Source organism: Symphalangus syndactylus, chromosome 18 (assembly GCF_028878055.3).
Source record: "Symphalangus syndactylus isolate Jambi chromosome 18, NHGRI_mSymSyn1-v2.1_pri, whole genome shotgun sequence".
Lineage (NCBI taxonomy): Eukaryota > Metazoa > Chordata > Mammalia > Primates > Hylobatidae > Symphalangus > Symphalangus syndactylus.
In genome coordinates, this window is record NC_072440.2 from 101,402,611 (window position 1) to 101,425,738 (window position 23,128).

The 23,128-nt window shown below is 49.9% G+C and overlaps 1 protein-coding gene across 1 annotated transcript; it reads right to left on the minus strand.

Annotated features, from left to right (window-relative positions):
* Nucleotides 1–4,250: 4,250 nt before the first annotated feature.
* Nucleotides 4,251–6,094, minus strand: KCNF1 (potassium voltage-gated channel modifier subfamily F member 1). Its single transcript, XM_055253689.2, has one exon. It carries the CDS (start codon nucleotides 6,047–6,049, stop codon nucleotides 4,565–4,567), a length of 1,485 nt encoding a protein of 494 aa, XP_055109664.1. The 5' UTR covers nucleotides 6,050–6,094; the 3' UTR covers nucleotides 4,251–4,564.
* Between the last annotated feature and the right edge of the window lie 17,034 nt (nucleotides 6,095–23,128).

A 23,128-nucleotide genomic window follows, 5' to 3' on the forward strand; every position in this document is an offset into this window, starting at 1 on the left:
TAGAGAGAGCAGATGATGGCACCCTAGAGAGACCAGATGATGGCACCCTAGAGACATCAGATGATGGCACCCTAGAGAGATCAGATGATGGCATCCTAGAGACATCAGATGATGGCACCCTAGAGAGATCAGATGATGGCATCCTAGAGACATCAGATGATGGCACCCTAGAGAGATCAGATGATGGCACCCTAGAGAGAGCAGATGATGGCACCCTAGAGACATCAGATGATGGCATCCTAGAGAGATCAGATGATGGCACCCTAAAGAGATCAGAAGATGGCACCCTAAAGAGATCAGATGATGGCACCCTAGAGAGGCAGATGATGGCACCCTAGAGACATCAGATGATGGCATCCTAGAGAGACCAGATGATGGCACCCTAAAGAGATCAGATGGTGGCATCCTTCGACTTATTAGGAAACTCAGGCCAGACCTTAAGTGGGGCCTGTTGGGCGCCGAGTTCTGATGGCAGCGGGGAGAGGTGCACAATCCGTCTCCAGATAAATGTCAGCTGGAGGCTCTGGGCTCGGCTACTAGCTCTGCCACCAACGAGCAGCAAGGCCATCAGCCTGTTGCTTCTGCCCTCTGGGCCTCAGTCTCCCCATCTGTAAAACTGCAGATTACTAGCTCACTGCATGAAGTTATTTTGGGGCTAAAATGAGATTGTTTATGAAAGTGTCTACCGCATGCCATTTCATTAAAAGTCAGGAATTGATTTGTTTTTACACACACACACACACACACACAGTCTTGCACTCACACTTCTCTATTTTTGAAATGGCATGCACGGAGTGCTCCCAATTTTATGAGAATCAGAATGGGGTGGACCCCTCACCAGGCTGTGGCATGCAGGCCTCGCTCAGCCGTACACACTCAGAGCCACCATGTCCCTGTCTGTACAACAGGGGCTTGCATCCGATGATGCCCTGCTTTTCTCTTAACTTGCATGTTCTGCAACTCCAAGAAACACATCTGCCTCTCACTTGATAGTCATTATTAGCAGGTACAAGAAGCTTGTGAGAGTCACCCAAACCAGGGAAGAGTATGTGAGGCAACTGCCCCAGGACGGGGAGACTTTACAAGACTGTGGATGGGAGGTCAAGAAAGGAGGAAGAGAAGCCAGTGGCCTTTAAGCACAAGCCAGGACAGCAGAGAGCTGGCTGCAGGGAACCTGGAATCGGGGGTCTCTGTGGGAAACAAAGCAGGGAGCTGTGAGCCCTGGGATGCAATGAGAAAGGAAGATATTTTTACCATGATTCCTGCACCTGCCCTGTGGTTTAAGAGTGGGCCTCACTCCCTCTGAAGCGGGTTCCACACTCCTGTGTCTCGGCACCCACACTGTTCATGGTACGTGGGACGTTCTTTCTACTCCCTCTTCCGGGAGGGCTCCTACTCATTCTTCAAGGCCTAACTTAGACATCATTTTCTATAGGGGATGGAAAATAAATAGTCCACACTTGTTTTGTGGACACTGAAATTTCAATTTTATGTACTTGTCACGTGTCACAAAATGTTATTCTTCCTTTGAATTTTTTCAGCCATGTAAATACATAGAAACAATTCTTAATTCAGGGACTGTACCAAAACAGGCAGCAGATCAGATTGGCCACAGCCAGAGTTTGCCAGCACCCCCTCTGCCCTCTTGCTGTTCAAAGTGGGGTCCATGCCCAGTAGCCTCAGCCTCATCTGAGAGCTTGTTGGAAATGCAGATTCCAGGGACCCACCCAGACCTACAGACTCAAAGACTACATTTTAACAAGGTCTCTGGAAAGCTCAGGTGCACTTTAAACTTTAAAAACTGTGATCACACCACTGCACTCTAGCCTGGGTGAGAGAGTGAGACCATGTCTCAAAAAAAAAAAAAAAAAAAAAAAAATCCTGCCTGGGTGTCACCCCCAGAGATTCTAATTTAATAGGTATGGGGTGCAGCCTAAACAGCTAGACAGGGGGATTTTTTAAAGCTCCCGACGTGGTTGTAATGCACAGCAGACTTCCAGAACCCGTGCCCCAGAGAGATTACCCAGGGAAGGAGGACTGCTCCTCCTCCTAGATCCCAAAGTCCCCAGGTCGCTCCTGCATGACACGACATGTCACTGTAGAGAAACTATTTGTTACACTCGGAGCTCCTCTGAGGTCAGGATCCTGTCTAATCCTAACTTATGAAGGTCTCAGACAAAACACCCACCGCCTCTGGGACTGGATCCCCTTCTCTTCCAATGCATGGCTTTGTAGCCGTAAATCTGCTCTTCACTCACCGCCTCCCTGCCCTGGTGCCCCAGGTGAGTGCAGAGAAGGCGGCCTCCAGAGCCAGGGTCATCCTGGCCTCTCCCGCCCTCCCTGAGCTTCTCCCGCTTCTGTGAAGCCCTCAGGCCAGCACAGGCTCTGGGGAAAAGGGGGGACAAAAAGAGGCAACCCACACATCCAGCAAACCCACTGGCTATGCCCTCCACAACCCTCCTCCCCTCTTTCCCAGCTGGAGGGCGTGCAGCCCCTCTCCTCCTTGCACTGGGTCCCCGCTGCCCCAGCCCCTGCCTCCTGACTCCTCTGCCTTTTGGCCCAGACCCAGCATTTTCCTGGAGAAACGTGTAAGGGAGGGGTGCACGGCACTGACTCAAAGCCACACAAGAGTCTTGCCTGGGAGCGCCTGTGTTCGGGAGAGGGCTGGGGGACACAGGACAGCCCCTTTCAGGCCGGGGCTGACACTCCTGCCCCACCTGGCCTTGCACCCCCTGGCCAGGCCCCTCTCTACGTGACGCTCTCTCATCACTCGTAGCTCTGCGGCTGAGCCCTGCACCCCACAGACCCTACCTCTCTCCCAAGACCTCCCACTGCAAGCCCCCTACAGCATGGCAGCCTCCCACCCTCCAGAATCCCCACCACAGAGCATCCACAGCCTAACGCTTCCGAATCCTGGAAGGTCGGATCTAGACGGGGCCTCGAGAAATCTTATTATACATATAGGGAAACCTACGCCCAGAGGAGGGGAAAAATTGGCCCGAGATGGTGGCAGACTGGGGACCACCACCTCCCTCTCCCCCATCTAGTCCCACGCGCTTCCCCCACTGCAGGGCTCCTCCCACTGCACCAGCTGCCTTAGCAGGAGAAGGAAGGACAGAGCTCTGGGTTTCAGGGAAGATGGAAACCCAGAGGAAGGGGCCTGCTGGGGCCAACTCTTAGCCTTTGACTAGGGACAGTGTGAAAATGCCCTGCCCCCAACCTCCCCCCATCTACAAGCCCAGCCCAGATCAGTGGAGGTCAGAGTGGGCGACTGTGCAACCCACCTCCCTCCCAGCACAGAGTAATAGAAACAGCTACTATTTATTGAGCACTTACTAAGTGCCAAGTGCCATGCTAAAAGCCACGATTCTCTGCAGTACTTATTAAATATTACATCTCCATTTAGCAGATGATCAGAATGAGGGTCAGAGAGATGAATCAGCAGGCCTACGGTCACAAAGTTGGTAAGGGAGTGGTGGAGGAGAGGCCTTAGAGAAAAATGTCTAAGTTCAAAGGCATCTCAGAGTTCCTCTTCACCGCCTGGGCTTTGAACCCAGATCTGTCTGATTTGTTCCCTCAGGGCTCTCAGACGAGATGCAGTGAGATACTAGGACACGGGTCGGGGGTTCCACACTCAGGTTTATCCATTCAGCAGCTATCTCAAAGGTATCAGGGCTAGAAAGATGGGCTGGAGGACAGGCACCCCCACACCAAGGAAGATCAGCCCCTCTCCTGGTTCAAAGACTGTCTCGTCATGAGCCCAGGCAGATGCCTCTGTCCCAAGACCACCTGGTGTCAGAGAGAACACATGGGCTTTGGGATCATCAGACCTGGGATTGTTCCCTTCTCTGCGTGACCTTGGGCCTCAGTTTCCTCATCTGTAAAATGGAGATACCTAGCTAGTAGGGTCAATGGAAGGAATAGAAAGAGGTTGTGAAAAGGGCCCCGTGCAAGTGATAACTAAATGCTGCAGGCTGCTGCGCGTGCACTGTGAACTCTTCCCCATCCTGGGCCTGCAGGGGGAGCAAGCTTTACCCCAGAAGGAAGCGGCAGGGAAGCACGGCCTGCACAGAGCCTCCTGGAATGTGGCAAGGCTCCTTGGCACCGAACCTTCTTTAATTAGTTCTCAACTAAAAATAGCTCCCCCACCACCCGGGCTGCACACCTACCTCCTGGCCTGGCACTGAAGTGTGCCTGAGCTACTCTTGGGGGTGACAGCCAGCCTGTGACAGAACCTACAACACGGAGGGTGCACAGAGCAGGAGGCTTTATTGAGGGAGATACAGAAGTGGGCGTGGGCTCTCGTGCCAGCCAGGCCGCGGCCTCCACTCGTCCCACACGGCCCTGCGGCTCCTGCACACCCCTCCCTCCCCGGCTCCGGGACAGCAGGCAACACAGAGGAGTCTTACCCAGCCTTGGCAGAGGTGCCGGGAGGGCCTTCAGAGTCTGTCCAGGGGAGGGTTGGGGGGACACAGGACAGCCCTTCTGTGCTGTCGATGACATGCCTGCCACATCTATCCATCTGTCCACCGCCTGGTCCATCTCTGCCTGAGGGGCCCTCCTGTCACTTGCAACTCTGGAGCCGGGTCCTGTGGTGCTTCTCCTCGGTCAGGAGGGGGATGAAGGTATCACTGTGGGACAGCTTCAGCCGGCTGCTGCAGCTGGGCGCCTCCTTCCCCGCAGGCTCTGGAGGGAGGTTGTCCAGGTCACTGCGGGAGCCCCCGGTCTTGCCCTCGCCCCCGCTGCTGGAGTTGAGTTCCATCAGCTCCAGCTCGTGCTTGGCCGCCGTCTCCAGGACGCGCTGCTTGTTGTAGTACCTGACAAAGTTGTTGATGATGGGGTGGATGGGCAGGGCGATGGCGATGACACCACACAAGAAGCTGATGGCCGCGTTGAGCTTGCCTAGCGTGGTCTTGGGGTAGATGTCGCCGTAGCCGACGGTTGTCATGGTGATGATGGCCCACCAGAAGGACTGGGGGATGCTCTTAAACAGGGTCTCTGGGTGGCTCTGCTCCATGGTGTAGCCCAGGGCAGAGAAGACAAAGATACCCACTGCCAGGTACATGAGCAGCAGCCCCAGTTCCTTGAAGCTGCGCTTGAGGGCATAGGTGAGGGTCTGCAGGCCCGAGGAGTGGCGGGCCAGCTTGAAGATGCGTGCGATGCGCATGATCCGCAGCGCCTGCACCGCCTGCTGCACGTTGGTCAGCTCCATCATGCGGGCACCCAGGTGCGTGAGCGTGAGGCTCACGTAGAAGGGGAGGATGGCCAGCACGTCCACAATGTTCATGAAGGACAGCGCGAAGTGCAGCTTGTTGGGTGACGAGAAGAGGCGCAGCAGGTACTCCAGGGTGAACCAGCCAATGCACGCCGTCTCCACGTTCTCCAGCGTCGGGTGCTCCACGCGGTTGCCCTCGGCGTCCAGCACCTGCAGCTCGGGGATGGTGCCCATGCACATGACCACGGACGAGACAAGGATGAGCAGGAAGGAGAGCACGGCCACCACCCGCGCCGGGCACGAAGACTCGGGCTTCTCCAGGAACTTCCAGACGCACTTCTGGCAGCGGCGCCAGCGGCCCTCGGCCGCGTCCACGCCCAGGTCGTCCAGGATGAGCTGCACGCGGCGCGCGATCTCCTCTAGCTCCTCGCGCTTCTCGCTCAGGTGGCTCTTGCAACAGTCGTCCAGGAACTTGAGGTCCACCTTCCAGAAGTCCATCTCGTTCTTGAAGCAGATGGGGCAGATGCCCTTCTTCATGTGGACCTCCCCGAAATAGTACACCTCGATAACACACTTGAAGGCGTCCGGGTCCCTGTCAAAGTAGAACTCGCGCTTGCCGGGGTCGTAGTCGTCGCACAGGGAGAAGATGGTGTCGTAGCCCCCAGCCAAGCAGTTGATGAGCTCCGCCAGCCGAGTCTCAGGGTACTGACTGAGGAGGTCCCCGTACAGCACCTGCCGCACGCCCCCCACGTTGACGACTATCTCTATGTCGTCGCTGGCAGCGGAGCTCTGGCTGCCCGGCTCCGGGAGGCTGCGCTCCCCGGACCCGTCCATCCTCCCCGCGCGCGCCCTCTCAGCCTCGGCCCCGCGCCCCCTGCAGCCGCCGCCGCCGCTGCCGCCGGGGGTCCGGCGGGTGCCACCCGTGCGCTGATCTCGGGGAGAGCCCGGCCGGCGCCCGCCTGCGGGGAAGGGCGGTCACAGCGGGCAGCAGCCAGCGGGGGCGCGCCGCGGGGGAGGCATGCACCCTGCGGCGGGGCTCGGGGCTGGCATCCGGGCGCCCGGGCGCGCCCGCGGGGGCTTTGGCGGCCGCCGGCCTCGCCCGGGGCACTCACCCCGGCTGGCTGGCGGCGCGCTCCGCCGCTTCAGCTCGGCTTCCTGCAGGAGCGGGGTCTCCTCGTGGGCGGCTGGCACCGTGCTCCGCCCCGGGGCGCGCAGGCAGCGGCGGCAGGTCCCGGAGCTGGCGGACCCACGCCGTCCGCGAGGTGCTCGAGGTGTGCAGAGAGCTAACTTGGGCTGGCTTTGCCCGAGCCTTTTCTAAACACAATAGGAATTCCAGCCTGACGTCAGGAGCTTTTCAAACTGTACCCTCTTCTGGTGAAATTCTGCAAGGCACGCGCGGCAGCTGCAGGGGACGGATTAACCCTTGGGCAGACGGGCACAGCTGCCGTGCCCGCGGCTGCCACCGCGCACCGCCGGCCCCTCCCCGGGCGCAGCGGGTCACCGAGGGACTGCGACCTGGCTTGAAGCGGCAGGCGTTCTCTCTCACTGCTGTTTGGAGAGGATGGGTGGGGAGAGAATGCTGCCGCCTGTTGCTGGGCAGGAAAACGTGCTCCAGGCAGCCCCTTAGAAGGCGACTCCGATGTCCGGGTCCCTCCTCCGGCCTTAGACCCGCGCTGGCTTTTTCTGGTGGGAGGAAAATCCTGCCTGATCTTTGAAGCGTTTCCTGCCCCACCCCCCCCACCCAGCAACGCCCTGCTGTGTTGGTGGCACTGTCTAACCTTCCCCGCAACGCTATACAAGGAGGACATCTAGTCCAGCCTCCTGTAGAAGGGAAGGGACTTGCCCAAGGTCACGCGGCGGAATGAGAGCAGAACTCAGCTTGACCGCCTCCTGATCCGGAGCTTGCTGGCTGTCCCAGCTGACTGACGCCTGCTGTTCAGCAGATTTCAATTCTGCCTTGAAGTCCCTGCCGTCTGGCACCTCCTAGCTCTCTGCAGTCCCACACCAAGGCCACTAGCTTCCAGAGCCCTAGGGTCCAGTGGCTCCTGCTTCCCCGTTCCTCACTCCTTGACCAAGGCCTGTCTCTTCCTGCACAGTGTCCCACACCCTCCTCTCTTCCAGCCTTTGCAGCCACAGCTGTCCTTCTGACCTCACTCACCTGAGCCACTACAGCAGCTTCCTAACAGTGTCTCTCTCCTCCGGTTCACCACTGTCATCAATACTGCAAATTACTGAGCATCATCTATGGCCTCGAGATCGTGTTAAAAATATTCTGGAGGGAAGGATGAATAGGCAGAGCAGAGGATTTTTAGGGCAATGAAACGTACCATAATGGCGGATATGTGTCGTTATACAATGGTCAAAATCCATAGAATGTTCACCACCAAGAGCGAATGTTAATGCAAACTCGGTGCTGGGCGATGATGACATGTCCATGTGGGGTGGTCCACCATGACAAGTGTCCCACCCTGGGTGAGATGTTGATGCGCAGGGGAGAGCTGTGGAGACAGGGGGCATGTGGGAATTCTCTGTACTTTCTGTTGAATTGTGCTCTAAAATATAAAGTCCATTTAAAAATGTATTCTGTAGGCTGGGTTTTTTAAAACTTAAAGACATGTCCGTTAATGGATTATGAAATCAATCTACTGGGTCACTGACAGTATTCTTTTTTCTTTAATGAGTTAGCATAAAACAGAATATATTAGAATACATCACATGAAGTATTATTTAGTGAAACTCCTTTTTACAAATTTTACTTCATTTCCATTTAGCATCAGACAATGATGTGCTACTACAGAGTAGGAAATCGAGGCTCAGAAATGTTGAGTAATAATAAGAGTTGCCACTTATTCTCCATGTGCATCAGAGTGCAGTCTCTGAGTGCTTTGCATTTTTGTCATCTAATCTCCCAGCAACCCCCTAAGGAAACAAGATGTCAGGTAACCTGCCGAGAACAGTCTGTGGAGCTGGGATTTAACCATCATCCTGCTGGGTTCTGAGGCCTATTCTTCTCCCCAGTACAGTGCTACACACCACCTCCTACACATAACCTAGCTTCCTCTTCCAATCCTTATGCATGCTACTCCCCTTATCAGCTGTCCGAGTACCTGCAGGGTTAACTTCAAATTGCATCTTAGTCTGAGCTTAATGGGCTTCTAAATACCCATTCATTCACTCAGTTATTCAAATATTTATCAAGCTCTTATGGCACATGCGTGCAAATGCACACACACACTCACACACATACACACACCACCCTAGGTGTGGGGACAGGGTTCATATTCTACTAGATAATATAGTTTTTGTAAATAATAATTAACAATTTGGGGTAATGACCTTAACAAGAGGGGTATATGTATTATACAAGAGTGGTGCTTCCTGAATTTCTCCACAGGGGGCGCTGAGGGGCGGCCATCTGGTTGGAAGAGGGAGGGGCTGCATTTGCCTAGAAGCACAGCCTTCACCCACTCAGGTTTGCATGGGGTGTCTGATGAAGCTCCCTCAGCAGATAGAGCCCCAACAGCTACTCCTTTGTATCGTCATAAAATACAAGGTGCTGTGGAACCCAGGAGTTTGCAGATACCTCGGCAGGCCCAGGAGAGGCTGGTGCATTAAAATTATACCGCTGGGATTTAGGGAGATCGATGCCATTGAAAGAACGCATTACTAACATGTCTTGAGAGAAGGGGACACGCCAGAGAAAATTCCAGGTGTGACCAGGCAGAAGCAGGAGCGAGGGGAAAACGAGGCCAGGTCCCCTATTGGGGTTTCCTGGGGGGAAAGTTCGGGCAGAACAGAGGAAAGAATCCAGGATTGGCTCCTTGGGATAATTCTGGTGGGCTTTGAACTACAGAGGTGGTCTCTAGTTGCCCCGTCCCTGGCCTGGGATGATTTAGGGCAGGGAAATACTGCCTTGGTGTGTGAGAGTTTGATGAGGGGGAAGTTGGGGATCTGGGCCTGGAATTGGTGGGTTTGCATGTGAAAGATATGCTCCAGCATTTCACAATCTCTAAGGATGTCGCCCACTGGGAGGGGAAGTCTCTCCCCAGTCTGTGAGGCCACGTTGCCAGTCATCAGGAATGCAGAAAGTAAGAAATCATAGTTAATACACTATTGACCCCAGGATGAGAGGATGGCACGCGGACAAATCTAGAATCTAGAAAGATGTGATGACAAGCTGGAGACTCAGGCCCCCGGAAAAGCCAGTGCGTGAGCTGAGCCTGGAGATCTGAGTGCCACTTGCCTGCTCAGCTGAAAGGGCCACATGGTTTGGAGGTGAGGCTGGCAGGCCCGAGGCTGGTGGAGTCAGCTGGAACAGACCCCAGAGGGTCTCAGCGGCCCTGGAGGCGTCTGGACCACAAGTCAGCACTTCATACTTTAGGTCGTGGCTCAGTAGCTGGCTGTGAAATGAACGTATTGAGTATTAGAAAATAACAGAGAATATCAGACATGGAAAAATAAATACGGCTTGAATCCGGTCATAGCAGCCAGAGGCTGACTCTGACTCCAAGTCCATTCAGCAAATCCCAGGCCCAGTGGGAAGAAAGCTGGTCTGGTGCAGCAGTGGGAGGGGAGGGGCAGCAGATGCAAAGCCCAGCAGAGAGAATGTCCGCACACAGCCCACAGGAGAGCAAGTGCCCACTGACAACAGGGGCAAGAGAAAGAAACAGCTGTAAAGAGCAGGTCAAGGCTGGAGGTGTGAGACCAGCCTGCAGCCAGAAGCCAGGGGAGGGAAGAGAAGAGGCAGAGACACAAATCCTGCTCTGTGAGGATCAGCCCTGTATCCTTAGATGGGGGAGCAGAAGGCTGGCATTCATGTGCCCCCTCAGTTTCCTGGGCTGTTAAATGGGTGATGTGGACTTACATATTCACACGTTGTCATTTGTTGAATAGCACAGTGAACAGAGAGGCTATGGGTGGAGGCCTTGCCAAGCTCTGACACTTACTGGTGGTATGAGGCTGTGGGTTCAACTGTGTCCTCTCAAAAGACATGCTCAAGCCTTAACCCCGGCCACTGTGAATGTGACCTGATTTGGAAATTGGGTCTTTGCAGATGTAAGTGAAGATGTGATCACCCTGGAATAGGGTGGGCCCTAAATCCAATCACAGGTGTCCTTGTAAGAAGAGACACAGATACACAGGGGGAACGCCACACGGCAACACAGGCAGAGGTTGGAGTGATGCTGCCACAAGCCATGGTACAGCAGGGACTGCCTGCAGCCACCAGAAGATGGGAGAGATGCATGGAGTCCTCTGAGTCCCCAAGAGGGAATCAACCCTGACAACACCTGGATTTTGGACTCTGGTCCCCAGAACTGTAAGAGCAAAAATTTCTGTTGTTTTAAACCACCCCAGTTTGTGGTATTTTGTTATGACAGTCTTAAGACACTAATACATATGGCCTTAGGCAAGCTGTAACTTTTTATTTTTTTTTTTTTTTGAGATGGAGTCTCATTCTGTCGTCCAGGCTGGAGTGCAGTGGTGTGACCTCGGCTCACTGCAATCCCCGCCTCCTGGGTTCAAGCAATTCACCTGCCTCAGCCTCCTGAGTAGCTGGGATTACAGGCACGTGCCATCATGCCTGGCTAACTTTTGTATTTTTAGTAGAGATGAGGTTGCACCACGTTGGCCAGGATAGTCTCATCTCCTGACCTCGTGATCCGCCCACCTCGGCCTCCAAAAGTGCTGGGATTACAGGCATGAACCACCACGCCAGGTCGGCAAGTTGTAACTTCTTTAAGCTTCCAATTTTTCATCTGTGGAATAAGGAGACTGCCACAGTACACCGTGACGGGGCTACAGAATGCAGTGGGGACTCAGTGCTAGAACAGGTGGGGACTTGGTGCTGGAACAGGTGGGGAGCAAGTGCTAGGACAGACAGGAACCAGATGCTGGGACAGGTGGGGGCCAAGTGCTAGGAGAGGTGGGGGCCAAGTGCTGAGACAAGCGGGGACCAGGTGCTGGGACAGGTGGCGACCAGGTGCTGGGATAGGTGGGGAGCAGGTGGGGACCAGCTGCTAGGAGATGTATGAGCCAATTGCAAGGGCTACCCCGGAGAAGGGAGGCCCTGATTCAGCGTGGGGCCTAGGGGAAAGCTCACAGAGAAGGTCCATGCACCCATCTTTTGAGCCGGCAGGGGTGGTTCTTACTGCATTCCAGGCTCTGTTCTGGGCAGAGATGAGATGGACGAAGGTGCTATATCTGCAGAGCTTGCGGATTTGTGTGGAGACCATGAAGCAGTGCCAATTGTGAGAGATGACTGCTAGGCCAGGGACTAAGGGGACATCTGGGAGGCCTGGCTGTCCAGGGAGGTCCAGCCTGTCCAGTGGAGCTCTCAGAATGACTGAAGGGCTCCTTACCCACACTATCCAGTAGAGTAGCTGCAGCTGCACATGGCTGCTGAGTGTTTGGCATGGGCCTAGTGCACCCGAGTAGCTGAATTTTTATTTCAATTATATTTGATTTTTAACAGCTTTATTGAGATGCACTTCACATTCCGTACAATTGATACTCCAGTGGCTTTTAGTATATTCAGAGTTGTGCAGCTATCAGCATCAGTTCATCTTAGAACATTTCATTACCCCCAGAATGAATGCCACACCTTTTAGCCATGACCCCCAACCTCCCCCTGCCTTAGACACCCGCTAGAATACTTTTTGTCTATGAATGTGCCTATCCTAGGAATATCATATAAATGAAATTCTATAACATATGACTTTTTGTGACTGGTATCTTTCACTTACAACTTACAATGGTTTTGTTTGTTTGTTTGTTTGTTTGTTGTTGTTGTTTTTGAGACAGAGTCTCACTCTGTTGCCCAGGCTGGAGTGCAGTGGCACGATCTTGGGTCACTGCAACCTCCGCCTCCTGGTTCAAGCGATTCTCCTGCCTCAGCCTCCCTAGTAGCTGGGATTACAGGTACACGCTACCACATCCAGCTAATTTTTGTATTTTTAGTAGAGATGGGGTTTCATGATGTTGGCCAGGCTGGTCTCAAACTCCTGACCTCAGGTGATCCACCCATCTCAGCCTCCCAAAGCACTGGGCTTACAGGCGTGAGCCACCACACCTGGCCACTTAATGTTTTTAACGTTCATCAGTGCGTGGCATGTGTCAGTACTTCATCCCTTTTTATGGCTGATCATATCCATTGCATGGATAAGCCAAATTGTGGTGAAAATCCCCTGTGGTCAGTGGCTGCCACGTTGGGCAGATGGAGTCTGGGGAAGCTGAGCCAGGTCAGGTGGGCGTGGGCAGTGAGGAGCAGGGCCAGGCCTCCCAGGCAGACAAGGCAGTAGCACAGACAGAGGCAGGAAAGTCCCCACCAGGGTTCCAGGCCCCGCACTGCACTGGTCTCTGCATGCTCCACGCTAACTGTGCCCTCTACTGCAGTGCTGCCCCCACTCGTCCCTGGGGTCATTCTTTCCACCCTTTCAAAGCTCAGTCCTCAGTGTCACCACTTCCAGGAGGTCTCCAGGGACTGCACCCTTCCCCAGCCCTCCTTTCACCAAGGGATCAGGGCCCATTCCCTGTGTGCTCACAGAGCCCTCAGCTGTCCTACAGCACAGGATCAGTTCATGCACCACTGGTTTGTCTGCCCCCAACTCCAACCCCAGTACAATCTGGATTATTCTTCTCTGTGACTGTGCCCAGCATAGGGCCTGGACATTCAGGTGCTAGGCAGGCACGTGGAGGGAAAGAATGAGAAAACGCTTCATTATGCCCAGACAGAACCCACACAACTTCGAAACCACAGGACCTTCACGGTCTCTGATGAGCCTTAATTTGCTCAGCTGTCCCTCAGAGCCAGGCTTCAGCAGTGTCTGGGGCACGGCGGTGAGAAAGACATGGTCACCTGGGCATGCCCCAGACCTGTGGACAGACTGATGGGAACTGAGCAGGGCTGGGCCATGGCCGGAAAGATTATTGGGGGTCATAGGATGGTCTTCCTTCCACGGTCAGGACACAAGCATTTTCCCTTCACCCCTGCATGCTGCACACCCCACCTCCTCATCAAACCCTGGCAAGTCCACAGTCTGGTCTACTGACATGCCCAGGCCCAGAGTGCCCCACACCTGGAATCCCACAAACTCCACTTGTCCTCCCAGGCCAGAGCAAACGGAACCTGCAGATCAGGTTGGCTGACTCCTTGCCCAGTGCTCTCCCCAAGCCTGTACTACTGCCTCTGTTATGGACTGAATGTTTTTGTACCACCCCCTCCAAATTCATACGTGAACACCCTAACCCCCAATGTGATGCTATTTGGAGACGGGGCCTTTAATGAGATAATGAAGGTTAAATGAAGCCATAAAGTTGGCGCCCCAATCCAACAAGATTAGTGACCTTAGAAGAAGAAGAAGATAGAGAGACCTTGCTCTCTGTCTTCACCACGTGAGGGCACAGTGAGAAGGTGGCCATCTGCAAGCCAAAGAGAGAAGCCTCAAAGAAATGAAACCTGCCGGCACCTTGATCTTGGACAATAAATGTCTGTTGTTGAAGCCTGAAGTCTGTGGTGCTTTGTTACACGGCCCAAGCTGACTAGTACATTCTCCTTCCCTCACACTTGCTAAGTGCCCCCTCTGCCTTCCTCTTCTCAAAGCTCTGGAAACAGGCCCTTTGTCCTCTGACCATATAGACCCTGTTTGGAAAGGTGAGGCTGGGATCCCATGGATTAGGAAAAAAAAAGAGAAAAATCAACATGCTGCCTTCTCACTGAAGGTCATTGTTGCATGGAAACTTGAGCCAGCGGCCTGGATCCATTTAGAATTTCCTGAAGGGTTAAACCAGAAAAAAAAAAGTCTGGACTTTTTGGCTAAAAATGGAAAGCTTCTTGCTGTGATGTATTCAGTCCAGCATAGACCTTCTATGAGAATTGTACATTTCATGATGCCATGGGGGAAGGGACGTAGAGCACAAAATCTTCTATTAGACATAGAAGAAGCAGCAATTTTACCTTGCGGTTTTCTCATTTAAATAAAGAGGAGGGAAAAACAGTTTATTTAGGCATTATGGGAAGTAGTTGTTTGAGCTGCATTTTTTTATTAAAAAATTTTTTGTATTTGTTGAACAATACCATTTTGGGCTACAGAATGCTAGATTTTTATGGCAGTAATTAGAACCGGTGCATATGTATCTAAGTGATTTGTCTAGACAGCAAATAATGCAAGCTGCAATCTATTCCTTTTTATGGGCTAATCAGTTCTGCTCAGTTCAAATTTCCTTGTGTTTTGCTGAATTTAATAATACCTTTCATTAAGATTCAGTTCTGTACTCCATTGAAAATTTACATTTCATTATTTGCTGTGCACCCATCGGCATCAGGGAGCTGCCCGGCCCCACCCCCGCTCCTTCTCCTCATCATCCTCCTCCCTTCATCATCCCCCTTCCGCACCTCCACCAAGAAGAGCTGATTGACAGAAAGACTCAGCTGGTCTACTCCTGTCTGAACACCCTGGCCCCTGGAAGTCAAGTGCAGGAGGCAGCTGGGTGGGAGGCGGTGCTGGATGGAGGTGGGTAGAGAAGGATGTCAAACTGAATCATCAGGAAACTTCATTTTTTTCACCCCAGCTTCTAAGCATTTTTTTTCTTTTCTATGCCTCAATTTTTTCATCAGCAAAATGGAACTAGTGACTCTTTCCTTCCTGGCTATAAGACCTTATAAGAACAAATACATTATTGGGCGTAAACAGCTTTGTAATCGACAAGCTGCTGAACCTGCCAAGGCCAAGAAGAGCAGGGGGAGGAGGGCAGGAGGGGTGACTTCCTGGTTCCCATTCCCGAGGTGGGCGCGTTTCCTGAAGTCTGCTCGCCTCTGCCTCCCTGGCTTCCGGGCCCCTGTTCAGCCATGACTCATCCTGCCTGCAGGCAGGTGGGAGGACCGGGACAGGGTTGCCACACACTCCAGATGTGTAGAAAGATGTCAGAGGCTTTGGGCGCATTCAGCTGCCCCAGAGGCTGCGGGTAGGACCCTTCTGGGCCTGAGATCTGGGAAGAGAGAAAAGTAGTTAGAAAACAAGACCAAGAAAGATGAATGTTCCTGCCTCTGGCCTGCCAGGTTGGAGTAGTGGGGGGTGGTGGTGCTGTTGGCTTTTGTGCTTGCTTTTAAAGCACACTGGGAAAGTAAACAAAATGATTGAAGAAAACTCTTCAGAAACAAATCCTTTCCCATTTTCCTTTACTTTAATTACAAAATTGTTATCCATTTATTGTAAAGAAAAAATTTAATGTGAAAGGAAGCCTTTTATTTACATCCCTGACTTCTCTCTTGCCCAAAGGTCAGAATGATACACGGTCTATCAATTTTCTGTTACTGGGTACAGATTACGTCAAACATAGAAGCTTAAAGCAACACACTTTTGCTAGCGCACAGGTGCCATGGGGCAGGAGTCTGGGCACAGCTTAACTGGGTCCTCTGCTCAGGGCCTTGCAAGGCACAATCAAGGTGCTGCCCAGAGATGCAGCCTCATCTGAGGCTCAGGGTCCTCTTCTATGCTCATGCAGCAGAATCCATGTCCTTGCAGCTGTGGAACTTACCCAGGCTTCCTTCTTCATTAAGGCCAGCAGTAGACTCTCGTCAGAGAAGGTCTAAGTCATCTGTTCAGAGGCTTAACTGATTAGGCCAGCCCCCCCCCGAGGAGATTCTCCCATTTAATTAACTCAAAGTCAGACTGATTAGGGATCTTAATTACATCATCAAAATCCCTTTACGTGTGCCACATAACCTAACCACAGGACTGAGCTCTGTCATAATCACAGTCCTGCCCAAAATCAAGAGGTGGAAATTGTGCAGAGGGTGGACACCAGGGGGCAGGAATCACGAAGCCATTGGGGAATTCTGTCTACTACACACTTCTGATGTGCATATTTCCAGGCCTCTTTCACAGATAGATGGATAGATAAAAAGGAAGAAAGAAAGATTCTTCCGTTTGCGTTTTGCTTTCTTCCTGTTTAGTAACACCTCGCAGACATTATGCCATTTTAGTAATCATAGAACTTATGTATCTACTCTCCTATGGTTGGATATTGTTTGTTTATAATTCTCTACTATTAAAATAATGCCATAATAAATATCATATACAGCCTGTATCCTTGAACACTTATACCTCTATAGGATTGATTCCTACTGGTGGAACGGCTAAGCTAAAGGGTACAGACCTTTTAAGTTTTGATAAATACTACTAAAGTAGCTTTCAAAGGGGCACCCTCAAGGAAAGTGCCTATTTCCCCAAACTCTTACCATTTCTGAATGTAATCAATCTTTTAAAATTTTTGACAGCCAGAAGAGTGGAAATGGTACCTTGTTTTAATTGCATTTCCTTGATTATCGATAAAGTGCAATTCAATGATTTTAGAAGCTCTATTTTTATTCTATTTTTTTGTTATCACCTTTATGTCTCATTAAAGCATGACCGTTCGGAACTCTACTAGACAATATATTGAGTCATTAACTTTAGTTGCTTTGGTAGAGATTTTGCTCATTAAAGCAGACTCCTAAATACTCCTTCTCATTCCACAGACATTAACTGAGTGCCTGTTTTATGCTGGACTCTGGGCCAGATGTGGGAAATACAGAAATGAAAATGCTATTGTTCTTGCCTACAAAAATTATTCACTCCAATGAGCATTACAGCAACATCTAGTTCAAGATATTATAGTTATGGGCAAAGACTGGCAATTCTCAGGTTCCTTGAAAGACACAAACTACCAAAGCTCATTCAAGAAAAATATAGGTCACATGAAAAGCCCTCTATCTATTAAAAAATTGAAATTATAGTTAGAAAACTTCCCACAAAAAAAAAAACTCCAGGTACAGATGGATTCACTGAGGAATTGTACCAAACATTTAAGAAATAAATAATATAAAGTCTACACAAACTTTTCCAAAAAATAAAAGAGGCAAAAACATTCTCCAAATCAATTTATGGGGCAGCAATACCCTGATTCTAAAGCCAGATGAAGACACTGCAAGATAACTATATTTCTTATAAAGACTAAGACAGATATCTCTCTTACACATAGATTCAAACACCTAAACAGAATTTTGGCAAATCATCAAAACTTACTACAATATTGCAGTAATAAGGACTATAATCAAATATATACGTCATAAAGACAGACATATAGATCAATAGAATAAAACCCTCACCTTTATTGTCAAATTGATTTTCAAAGAGGGTGACAAAACAATTCAATGGAGAAAGAATAGTCTTTTTAACCAAAGGGGCTGGGAAATCATTCATGCAAAAGAATAAAGTTGGACCTTTACCTCACACCATATACAAAATTAACTCAAAATGGTTCAAAGACCTGAATGTAAGAGGTAAAACTATAACTCTTAAAAGGAAACATAGGCAATATCTTAGTGGCCTTAGATTAAGCAGTGAGATGCTTCTGAGATGACTCTAAAAGCACAAATGACCAAAGAAAAAATAGATACATTTAGAACATTTGTGTGTCAAAGGACACTATCAAAAAAGTGACAAAAAGACCCACAGAATGGGGAGTACATATATGTAAACCATGTATCTGATAAGTGGCTAGTATCCAAAATATATGTTAGCCCCTTAGAACTCACCAATTAGAAGACAAATAGCCCAATTTAAAAATGCTCAAAGGATGTGAATAAAAATTTCTCCAAAGAGACTATGCAAATAGCCAACAAGCACATAACAAATGCTGTCTCTTGGTACCCCCAGCTCCATATCTGTTCCTGGCCAGAGATTAGAAAGGGAGGTGCTGGAGGAGGGGGACCTTATGGGGTCAAATGAGGAGAGAAAGGAAATGGTGTGGGAAGTGGCGTGGGCTGAAAGTAAACTGGGAGCACAGAGGGAGATGGATGGAGAGAGAGCAGGAAGGTGGAATGGAAGTAGAGAGAGAAAATTCTGGAACGTCCTCCAATGTTTGGAAGAAAATGTCATGCCAGGCAGAACTTAATAATTACTGTCATTTGTGGGATATTTCAGTACAAGAGAACCAAATAATTATGATGTCATGGGCCTCAGAGTCTTCCTCCAAATCGGCATCCAGTCATCAGATGCACTTGGCTTAGGCGTCCTCGAGAGCCTCCTATGCCTTAGTCATAGCACCAGCTGTGAGACAGAGCTCTTTGGGGGAATAGAAGTTTCCTCCTCCTGTGGTTATGACAATCAAATAGGATTTCACAAGTGCACAGATGGATCCTTGGAGATCCTCAGTTTCCAGGGAGTCTGAATCGTTGAGGTCAACCTTCCACCCAAAGTAGAAATCTCTGCCACTGTATCCCTCTAAGCAGACCTCAGCCTCAGCCCAGATTCCTCCAGTGACGGGGAGCTCCTGACATCCAGGGAACAGGGTACGACATGCAAACTCTTGGGAGGAAAAAGAATCCCTTTTTACTTCCTGATGGTGAGGTAATTTTACACCTTAAAACGGTGCAGGCAATGTCTATCTAAGTAGGCTGGATCTGTAGTCGGGAAACTCAGCTTTGAGTCCCACCTCTACAGTATACGAGCTGTATAACCTTGGACAAGTCATTTTGTCCCTCAGTCTCAGTTGCCTCTCTGTAAAATGGAGATGATACTCGGTAGACCTATATCAGATGGTTACTTTTAGTAATAAAGAAATCACATTGGGAAGTATGATGTGAAGAATTGCTATCACTGCACATGTTTTTCATAATATTGGGTTTCAAAGGGACCTAGGAAATCAGATACACATTTCTTCATTTCCCAGCACCAATAGATATATAAGCTTTAATGTCCCAGTCTGTAAAAATGTGCTCACAGTCAGATGGAAAAGGAAGTAGAAAGAAGTTAGGTGTTGGGAAGATGCTTCTGTCCCTATTGTTTTCTTTTGGCTTTGCACATGCACTAACGTAGCTTTGCTCACTGCGTCTGCCTCTCCTACATTCATTCCACACCTGCCCCACCCAGCATGTAGTAGCTATGGAGTCTGGATAGGATTGGCCTCATCTCTATCTTTAGAGGGAGTCCTATCAGTCTAAGCCACTCTCATCATTCTCTTGACATATACATCTCTGTATTAGTCCATTTTCACACTGCTAATAAAGACATACCCGAGACTGGGCAATTTACAAAATAAAGTGGTTTATTGGACTTACAGTTCCACATGGCTGGGGAGGCCTCACAATCATGGTGGAAGGCAAGGAGGACCAAGTCACATGTTACGTGGATGGCAGCAGGCAAAGGGAGAGAGCTTGTGCAGGGAAACCCCTCTTTTTAAAACCATCAGATCTTATGAGACTTATTCACTATCAAGAGAACAGCACAGGAAACAGGTGCCCCATGATTTAATTACCCCTCACTGGGTCCCTCCCAAAACATGTGAGAATTCAAGATGAGATTTGGGTGGGGACACAGCCAAACCATGTCAATCTCCCTTGTCTTCATTATTGTTTTGGGGAAAGACAAGTGGCCCAGTCTCAAACCACTCAGGGTATTTCCCTGGCCATGGTGATGAGGAGTGGACAGGACCCAAGTTGTTCCAGTTGAAATGTAACAAAAGATTTTTGTTTGATTGTTGAGGCAAGAAAAACTCCCCCTTCTTCTGGATAAGGACCAGAAAGCATGATTCTCTGGAGGCTGTGGCACTCGTCTTGCAACCATAAGGAGAGCCACCCTTCAGATGAAATGTATGTGGTCAAAGGCAGGATGGAGAGACACACTTAGATGTTGTCCTCTTGAAATACTAGATCAAACTGATCCTGAAGCCTGAACTATGTCTGGATTTTCCAGTCATGTGAGCCCATACATTCCTTTATTGCTTAAACCACTTTGCGTTGGAACTGTCAGCATCCCCATTACCAAATTTTGTACAAGGAAATGTGATCGTTACAACAAAACTTAAAATCTGTAATTGGTTGAATAGAAGCTGGCAAGTAGCAGTGTCCTAGGTTGGAATGTCGGCATTCTTGTTTTGCGGGTGTTTAATAGTTATTTGTGGTTTGGGGAGATACATGCATGCTTTACTAAGGCTACTGCATTAGGGAACACAGAAGAGAAGGATTAGAATATCAGGGTGACTTGGCTGCTTCTTGCAGTCTTCTGTGAGGTCCTACAAGGAGACAAAGCCAGGATTCAAAGGATCCCATCCAAAAGCAGAAAATGTAACTTTGATTAAAAAAATAAGCTAAATATCCAATAATATTTATTTATTTAATAATAGTTAGCTTATTATTAAAACTTTGTATCTCTGCTCTCTTAGCAAAATTAGACTGCCAGCCTAAAATGCCTAAGGCCTGAGAATCTGGAGTTTTTGGAGTTAGAAAAGCCAGATTATTTTCCCAAGATGTTTTTGAGGGCAGGAAGTGCAACAGAGGAGAAAATCCAGTTGGAACCTCTGTTCCTTTTCCTTGGACCCATTGGGCATAGCTAGAGACAAAGCAAATGCTATGGACATGGCCACTGGGCATTTTGGAAGCAGGCAGCTACCTGATCTGTCTACTACACGTGCTCTTGCCTCTTCTCACAGCTGATCTTGGAACAGGCTTTTTAGGGTGGAGTGGGAGGGAAGGCAGGGAGGACAGGACAGGGTGAACCTGAGGCCCGGGAGGGCAAAAATAGGAAGAGAAAGTCCGCTAGAAGGAACTAGGAAGGGTGAGAAAAGCTCAGTGACCAGGAAATAATTCACCCCCGACTATTGTTCCCTATTGCCCGTTCCCACTGGAGGACAGTCTGGTTGGAAGCACCAGTCATGGGAGACTGAGCCCCCAGTCCGGTACCTTCAGGAGGTAAAACATCCTGGGGCTCAGGGTATCCTCTGAAGGCTCCCAAGGCCACGTAGCAGGAAGGAGAACACAGCTATGGTATACAGAGCCAGGGACCAGTTGAGCACTAAGTGAGGAAGACGGAGTGTGGCTGAAGGCAGAAACAGCAACCATGCCAGTAGAAGCTGGAAGGTCACAGGAAGGACAGCATAGGGCCAGAAATTGAGGCAGGCAAGGGATCAGGACAAAGTCTGTGCACACCAAACAAGAGGATGCAGGTGTCCCTTCTGAGGTAGACCCAGGGAAGGTGGCTAAAGAAACTAACACCCCTGGGAGGGCTCTTGTCCCCAGCAACACTTCCCTGGGGAATGACAGTGCCCAGAGCACAGGATGTGGACCACTAATAGGGATGCAGTCAGGAAAGAATGGTGAGTGCAGAGTCCCTTTGTTACAGACCACAGGCTCTTTGGCACCCCATTTAATGGAAATTAACACAGGGCCAAGCAGATTTCCCAGACAAGCCTTTTATTTCAGGGCTTGTGCTGTATCATAAGGGAGACAGCAGAGGCGAGGTGCAAGGATCCTCCAGCTGGCTCCCCAAAAAGCTGGCAGGGATTTTTTCTATTAGGAAAAGTGCGGGAATTGGCATCAGAGGTAAGATATGCAGGCTGGGTTGGGCAGAACACTTGAGGGGTAGGGTATGTGGGTCAGCATTATTTGGTTGCCATGGTTATCTTGAGTAATGGGTCACCTTGTGGTTGGGCCACCTGGTGGTCTGACCAGTGATAACAGGGCTGCAAATCACTTGTTCAGCATTCATTCCCAAGGTGGGATACTCTGCAACCTTGATTCAATGTTTAGATTTCCTAAGGCCAGTTCTGGAATTCTTTAAGTAAAAGGCATGGTGAAGCATTATAAGAGCACAGAAAAATGGCTATTTTTTGTGCGTGACTAAAGCCTTGGGGTTAGCAGGTATAGTGTCAGTGAAGTAGTGGTGTGGGTTTTGTGAAGAGAAGAAAAAAAGCAGAAAAACAAGAGTGTGAAGGAGGAGCCATGTTCCACTTCTATTCTATCTCACCTTTCCCTCTGAGGGCAAATGGAGCTGAGCCCGCCAGAGAGTAAGAGCAATGCCCCATTAACTGCAGCATCTTTATTGCTGCCCTGTCAACCTCCCTGGCCCACAGCCCATCAGGACCTTAACAAAAAAACACTTTAAAGCAGAAAGTATACAGATCTCGACTCTTGCTATGGTCTAAATATTTATGTGAGAGGTGTAGAGAAAGTTTCGATCTTCTGGAGAATGTCTAGGTGGTTGTGAATAGAATGTTGGTGGAACTATGGATGGAGAAGGCCATTCTGATGAGGTCTCAGACAGAAACAAGGGACATGTTATTAGAAATTGCAGGAAAGGCAGTCCTTCTTATAAAGTAGCAAAGAAGTTGGCTAAGTTGTGTTTGTGTCCTAGTGTTTGGTAGAAGGTGGAACTTGTGAGTGACAAAATCGGATATTTAGCTGACGCTATTTCTAAGCAAAGTGTTGAAGATGTGGCCTGATTCTTCTTGACTATTTATAGTAAAATTCTGGAAAAGATAAATTATTTAAAGACAACAATGTCAATAAAAAGAGAACTTAAAATTTGGAAAATTCTCAGCCTATCCATATTGGAAAAAATAAAGTCTTTTCAGAGAGAGAAGGGTGTGGCCAAATTTGATAAGGAGATTAGTATGGATGGACCATCTCAACAAAAGCTATGAGGTATTCATCAACACAATGGGGAGATTAGTCAGCCGCCTACACAGAAGCCAGGACCTATTGTCCAAGGCAATAACTCTATCACAGAATGTAAGGGCCACTAGGGCAGAACAATTTCAAAAGAGAGGCTGCAGTGCAGCATGCACTGTGCCCTGAGAAGCTGTGGGGCCATATTTGCCTCCACCTAGATTTCAAAGGATACCCCACAGAGCTGGGGGTCCTAGGCAGAGAACTACCTTGGGGTTTGGCCCCTACAGAGTGCCCCCACTAGGGCAATGCCCCCAGAACCATGGAAGTGGAGCCACGCCATGACCCCAGACTGGTAGAGCCACTGGCATGCAATTTTGTAAGAGTCACCAGCATGTGACTCCAACTCTTGTGACCTGCAGCATGGGCTGCACCTGGCAAATCCATGGGGGCAAGCGAAGGTGTGGAGGTGAGACCCTCACCCTAGTGGA